General features: G+C 37.1%; 1 protein-coding gene across 1 annotated transcript; it reads left to right on the top strand.

The window, feature by feature from the left end:
• The first annotated feature begins 4,366 nt into the window (after positions 1–4,366).
• On the top strand, positions 4,367–6,540 carry FSCB (fibrous sheath CABYR binding protein). Its single transcript, XM_024743437.1, is given in 6 exon segments — positions 4,367–4,819; positions 4,821–4,913; positions 5,282–5,396; positions 5,399–5,489; positions 5,491–5,639; positions 5,642–6,540. Coding segments are annotated over 6 exon segments (1,689 nt in total). The 5' UTR covers positions 4,367–4,477.
• Positions 6,541–6,790: the final 250 nt, after the last annotated feature.

Here is a 6,790-nt window from a genome sequence, read left to right as displayed (position 1 = left end):
GTTATCTTCTTGTGCTTGATTTCTAATTTCATACCATTGTGGTTAGAAAGATGCTAGATATCATTTCAATTTTCATAAATTTTTAAAGACTAGTTTTGTTAGATAACATATGATCTCTCTTGGAGAATGTTCCAAGTATGCTTGAGGAGAATGTTTATTTTGCTGCTGTTGGAAGGAATGTTTATATATGTCTGTTAGGTCCATCTGTTCAAAAGTGTAATTCAACTCCAATGTTTTCTTATTAATTTTCTATCTGGATTATATACCCATTAATGAAAGTGATATAATCAAGTTCCCTACTATTATTGTATTGCTGTCTACTCATCCCTTCAAATCTCTTAATATTTGCTTTTTATATTTAGGTGCTCTGATATTAGGTTCATAAGTATTTACAATGGTTATGTCCAAAATAACAATACCATAGAGTCTCTAAATCAGTGCACCATCAGGCTGTTATCTGTTTCTTCAAGCACATCTCTTAAATGATTTCCTTTGTTTGCTTTGCCTTTCTTCTTGCCACAGCAGATTTCTTATAGTTCCTAGAACATGGCATTTCTTCCTACTGGTACTCCTTTGGATACTTTCTCAATTAGATGCTATCTACTATAAACCCCTTCTGGTCCTATTATTCTAGGTAAAGTATATTCCCTCTTAACTAATTAAAATTATTTTCACAAATTTTTAACTTATTTATTTAGTTTCTCCCACTAGACTGTGAGAGTCATAAAGACAGGATACAATGTCTTTTTGTATTCTGTTGTTTCCCTAACATGTAGGAATTGTCCCTGGAATAGATAGGTGTTCAGTAAATATTTCTTGAGGGAATAAATATTTCCAAAAATTAAATTTCTTGGAAGCAGAATTGTTGGCACATGGTATGCATGTTTCAGGAACTTTTGATATTTACTTTCAAATTCTCCAGAATAAAGATTGTATCAATTTAATCTCCTGTCAGTAATGTAGGAGACCATCCATTTAATAATACTCTCATTTTTTTTAAGGGAGGGGAGATTACCTTTAAAATAATTTTTGCTAATTTTACATTGATATTATTTTAATTTTAGAAGTAAAGTGGATCTCTTTTATATATTTATTGGTCAGTTTTTTTTCCTCTATACGTTTTCTATCCATGTTCTTAAAATTTTTTCTATTGTGTTATTTTTATATTGATTTTCTAAAATCTTTTAGTGTATTAAGTATAGCTCTCTGTGATATTTTACACTTATTTTTTCTTTTTCTTTTACTGCAATTTAATTTTTAAACTTTATAATTCACAGAAATTTTAGTGTTTTATCACTTCTATTTCCCACCCTTCCACTGAAATTGCTCTTACTCAAATTACCAATGACCTTGTAGTTGTCATAGTCAATGGACATTTTTCAGATTTCATCTTATTTGATCTGGTCAGTTTAGAACAAAGCAATATAGGTCACAGTTTAGATTTTAGTCTACATTGATTTGAAATATCTCTGCTATCTAAATCATAGTTTTCAAAGTCATTATAATTATAAATGAAATTAAGTACCAGTCAGCAAATTTGTTTTTGGTAAAATTAAAAGCAAGTTATCAGAGAGAGGCCTTTCAGCAAATCCCTCTGGTTTTATGATTGTAGAAATAGGTCAAACATTGTATAAAACTAAATGCCAAACCTGAGTCAGAAATAAAGAAACTAGTCCTAGAGATCGAGAGTGTCAGAACTACAGCATGTCAGGTGGGAGTAAAAAACATGGGGCTCTGAAATGTTGTATTGTTTTCCTCAGGCTGCCATAAGAAAGTACCAAAAACTAGGTTAAAACAACAGAAATGTATTCTAGTTCTAGAGGCTTAAAGCCCCCAGACCAAGGCATTAGCAGGGTTATACTCCCTCCAAAGCCTCTAAAGGAGGATCCTTCACTGCCTTTTTCAGCTTCTGGTAATCCTAGGTGTTCCTTGCTTTGTGGCAGCATAACTGTAATCTCAGACTCCATCTTCATATGGCCATCTTCTCTATGTGTCTTTTTGTGTCCAAAGTTTCCTCTTTTTAGGATACCATCTTACCCTGATTACATTTACAAAGACCCTGTTTCCAAATAAGGTTACATTCATAGGTACTGCAGGTTAGGACTTCAACATATCTTTTGGGGATACACAATTGATCCCACAACAGATGTGAACCAAGTAAAGGGGAGAGAGCTGAATCATGTGAGATTTCCTAAACAAAGGTTAAAACACCTAACCCAAAATTGATCAGACAGATTGAATAATGTAATTGTTGGTTAGATTAGTGGGACAAAAGGAGCATTTCTGGATCTTAAAAAATATGATGAGAAATTGCTTTATGAAGTCCCTCATAATTCTATTTGGGATATCAAGTAAATTTTTAATTGATTGATTATTTAGGAATGCTAATTTGCCTCTATGAATAAGCTAGTAGCAATAGGCTATTTACTTTGATAGTTTGGTGTGTAATTAAGAAAGATCAAGTTCTTATTTCTTGGAGGGGAAAACAAAAATGGCAAGAATTGGAAAATGAGTTTATGTCTATGGAAAAGTTGGCAAAATCTTATTTAAGTTAATGCAGCAAAATTAATCCAGTACATGAAATGTTATATTAACCCAATTAAGGCAATGTTGGTTTGACATTTATTTCTTCTTATGAGTTGGCCCAAAATAGACTTTGAAGATACCACATAATAGACTTTGAAGATACCACATAACGGCATAAACTTGATTGCAAAATACACATGCAATGTTTGACAGATACAATTGAGAGGAACACCAGACCACAAAGTGGTTGATAAACAACCTAGGTTTCAAACTACAGCAGGTCTGACGAAAACTTATGCCAATACTTTTGTAAAATGACTTGTTTTACTTCACTTTATTAAATCTTAGAAAGATAAAACATAGTGGAGCAGAATAGATAAAAATGAAAGCAGAGCAAGTGGAGATGTAGGACAAGCAGTATGGTTTCTAATCACATTCCTCCAATTACACCCAACAAATATTCACCTGTCCCTGAATAGAGATAGAGGATGCTTTAGGGACTGGGTCAAAGAATGTGTAAAGTGCTTATTTATTTGGCTAAGATTACCTAACTACAATTATGACTAATGCATGTCAGACAAAGGGAATTATTCAATGATGCTTTTATATTTCATGGGGACAATAAAGCATAAAGAAATTTAAAAATATTCCTAGGTTAATGGAGCCATAATAATTGTTTAGGTATGTTTATTATATTGTCTCTTGTGACTATTTTTTTTAAAGGCTATTTTTCTCTTTAACTGTCCTTAGACTAAAGGAATATGTTTTTGTACATCTTTTGACCAATCTCCATCTTTCTAGTAAAATTTTTGTGTGATGTATGTTAAAGTTTTTTTTTAATATTTTAAATCTATTATAATTTCATTTGCAGTCTGCTTAACTGGGATTCCTGTTTTTCAAAGCTTCAATTAAATGTTTTCATCTTCACTGGGGAATTCATTCCCATGTGGTTATTCAGCAGAGTATATAGTGACTGCATCAAAAATTGCATTTTATTTCACTTGACATATCTTTACACTCAATATTCTTTTATTTGACAAACTTGGGTGGAACGATTTTCTGAAATAGTTGAAAATTAAAATATCTCAAGTTGTTTGAGAAGGCAAACATGCCATATATATACACACATTGATAGTAGGCTCTTGTGGTTGCTGAATACTAAGGACATAAGAAAGGAACTTACATGGGTACGGACCTCAGAACTCAAGTTTTTCAAACAATATTAACTTTCCATCAAATTATATAAACATATATTGATAGAACACTGCCACACATACGTTACCAGTTGTTTACTCCAACAATTGAAAATAGGCTGCAGAATTCTGAATTCAGCATTATAACGGTCTTTGACAGTAGGATGAAATAGACAGAATTGAAAGTTCAAGAGCATCAACTCCAACTACAAGAAAGCAGCATTACTGGAGTTTACTTCAAATTCCTCTGCTAGACAAACACTTTTTTCAACTTGCTGTTTCAAACTGTAGATCGCTCACTTGTGGCCAGCATCCATGAGTGTTTACCGGGTTAAAAAGTTCTGGGTATACCATTGATGGAAGCTTGTAGGGACAGTTGGCAGTGATGTCATAGACCTGTAGGGAAACTTCTAGAAGTTATATTTAGTCATACCAGAGACTAAACAGGAAAGATGCTTACTAAGTGAGGTGGGATCCAACAAGAGTGTAGTACAGAATGCAGTAATTTATGAATTACTTTTTTCTGAGGTAGTTCAACAGAACAACACTTAATGAGGAAGGCAAAGGCTTAACTATCTGGTAAATTTGTCATTCTTGATGATTAATTACTTGAAGATTGATAAGTTTGAATTCTACCAGTCTTAGAAATGGAAGAAAGTGATGAATCTGATCACCCTATCTCAGCAGGGAGGCAAGAAATTTGAAAGAGAAGATGACCCAGCATTTATCTACCATTGGTAGATACCATTTATCTACCAATGGTAGATAAATCCCAGCAGACTGAAGTGACAGAGAAAAAGAAACACTTGCCTATACCACAATCATCTGGCCCCAAAGGTACCCTTAGTATTGGTAATATTCCTGGAAGCAAATTCAACTATGAATGTCATAGAGTATCTTCTCAACTTCAGCAAACTTGGACAAAGAGAAAGCATGTACATGATATGACTGATAAATCTCTGCAGACAGAAACTACTGCAGAAGAGAAAGAAGAAATCAAGTCAGTTTGTGAAACAGTGGTATCTGAAGAAAAGCCAGCTATTGGAGAAGCAGCCCCTGAATTTCCAGAGAGTGTTCAGGAAGTAGAAATTCCACCAAGCAGACAGACACTCAGTTCAACTCAAAACAGACAGATCCCAGCAGACCAGTTGTACTGGAGACTGGACAATGATGAACATTCCTTAAAAAGAAAAAGTAGGGCTTCCCTGGTGGCGCAGTGGTTGGGAATCCGCCTGCCAATGCAGGGGACACGGGTTCAAGCCCTGGTCCGGGAAGATCCCACATGCCGTGGAGCAGCTAAGCCCATGGGCCACAACTACTGAGGCTGTGCTCTAGAGCCTGCGAGACACAACTACTGAACCCATGTGCCACAACTACTGAGGCCCGCACACCTAGAGCCCATGCTCAGCAACGGAGAAGCCACCGCAATGAAGAGTAGCCCCCACTCGCCGCAACTAGAGAAATCCCGCTCACAGCAACAAAAAAACCCACCCAACTCAGCCAAAAATAAATAAATAGATAAGTTAAAAAAAAATCAAGCTTCACAGCACATAATAAAAAAGAAAAAAACAATAGAAAAAGTAGACAAGGAAGAGCAGACAAACTTTAGTGAATCAGAAATAGTGGTTATTGGCTGGCCAAGTAATCCGTTTTCAAAATCAAAGGAAGGTGCACAGAAACACAATCCTCAGGGAAGATTTTTGTTACTGAACATCCTGAATTTCAACCCACAGCAAGTAACAACAAAGAAATTAGGCAGCAAAGTATTAACAGTTTTATCTATTCCACCAACCAAAAATGATGCTCCAGTACTTTTAGAAGATGGGAAAGATGTTCCAGCTGAAGTACAGCCTCCCACTGCAGAAGAGAGCTCTGCTGAAGTGCAACTTCCACTAGCTGAGGAGATTACTGCAGAAGAGGTTCTGCTGAAGTTCAGCCTCCAGCAGCTGAAGAGGCTCCTGTTGAAGTACAGCCTTCCCCAACAGAAGAGGCTCCTGGAGATGAGGCTCCTGCTAAAGTAGAGCCCACCTCAGCTGAAGAGACTCTTTTAAAAGAGCCTCCTGCTGAAGTTCAGCCTTCAGCAGCTGAAGACGCTCCTACACAAGAGGTCCCAGAACTTCAAATTTCACCAGCTGTGGAGTCCCCTGAAGAAGAGGCCCCAGCTGAAATTGAGTCTCCTCCAGCTGAGGTGGCCCCTGCTGAGCTTCAGTCTCTACCAGCTGAGGAGGCCCCTGCAGAGAAGTCCTCTGCCAACATTCAGTCTCCACCCACTGAGGAGACCTCTGCAGAAGAGGTCCCAGAAGAAGTTCAGTCTCTGCCAGCTGAGGACACCCCTGCAGAAGAGGCCTCCACCAAAGTTCAGTCTCCACCAGCTGAGAGGACCCTTGCAGAAGAGGCTGCAGCTGAACTTCAACCTCTAACAGCAGAGGAGGCTTCTGCAGAGGAGGCCCCTGCTGAATTTCAGCTTCCATCAACTGAAGAAACTACTTCGGAAATGTTCTCTGTTGACAAACAGTCTTCACTAGCTGAAGAGTCCTTTATTACACAAATCTCTGTAAAAGAAACCTCTGCTGAAGTTCTGCTTCCACCATCTGAGCAAACACCTGCAGATGAAGCTCTGGTAGAGAATGTGTCTAGGGTTTATTAGTCTCCCCAGGCAGCGGATGTCCTGGTGGTAAAATTAGGATCAGGGGTTTTGGAAGATAAGCCAAAATCTGAAGAGCCTTTAGAATGGGATACAGTTCCTGAAGATTCATCTGATACCAAGAATGAAGAGGTTTCGATTAAAATAAAGGATGTCATCCATATAGAACTGGAATAGGGGCCTCCTCCTCAGCTGTAGTCAGGTCTTAACTAAGCTAGCAATCAAGACAGGTGGCTCTGGGAAGTACATACTTTAGAAAAGGGTAGGTGCTTGCAGGTAGCTTTGTGAAGAGGGAAGTGAAAGGAAATCCCAGCGTGTGGACTGCAGTTTGGAAAATTAGCAATAACAACTAGTGATTTAAAATTACTGTGCTATTTTTATTCAAATCTAAAGTGTATAAAATATGTTTTTTTTTTGTTTGTTTGCT

This window comes from Neophocaena asiaeorientalis, unplaced genomic scaffold (genome assembly GCF_003031525.2).
Source record: "Neophocaena asiaeorientalis asiaeorientalis breed wild unplaced genomic scaffold, Neophocaena_asiaeorientalis_V1.1 scaffold107, whole genome shotgun sequence".
NCBI classification, from domain to species: Eukaryota; Metazoa; Chordata; class Mammalia; order Artiodactyla; family Phocoenidae; genus Neophocaena; species Neophocaena asiaeorientalis.
This window is presented reverse-complemented; position numbering and strand designations above follow the sequence as displayed.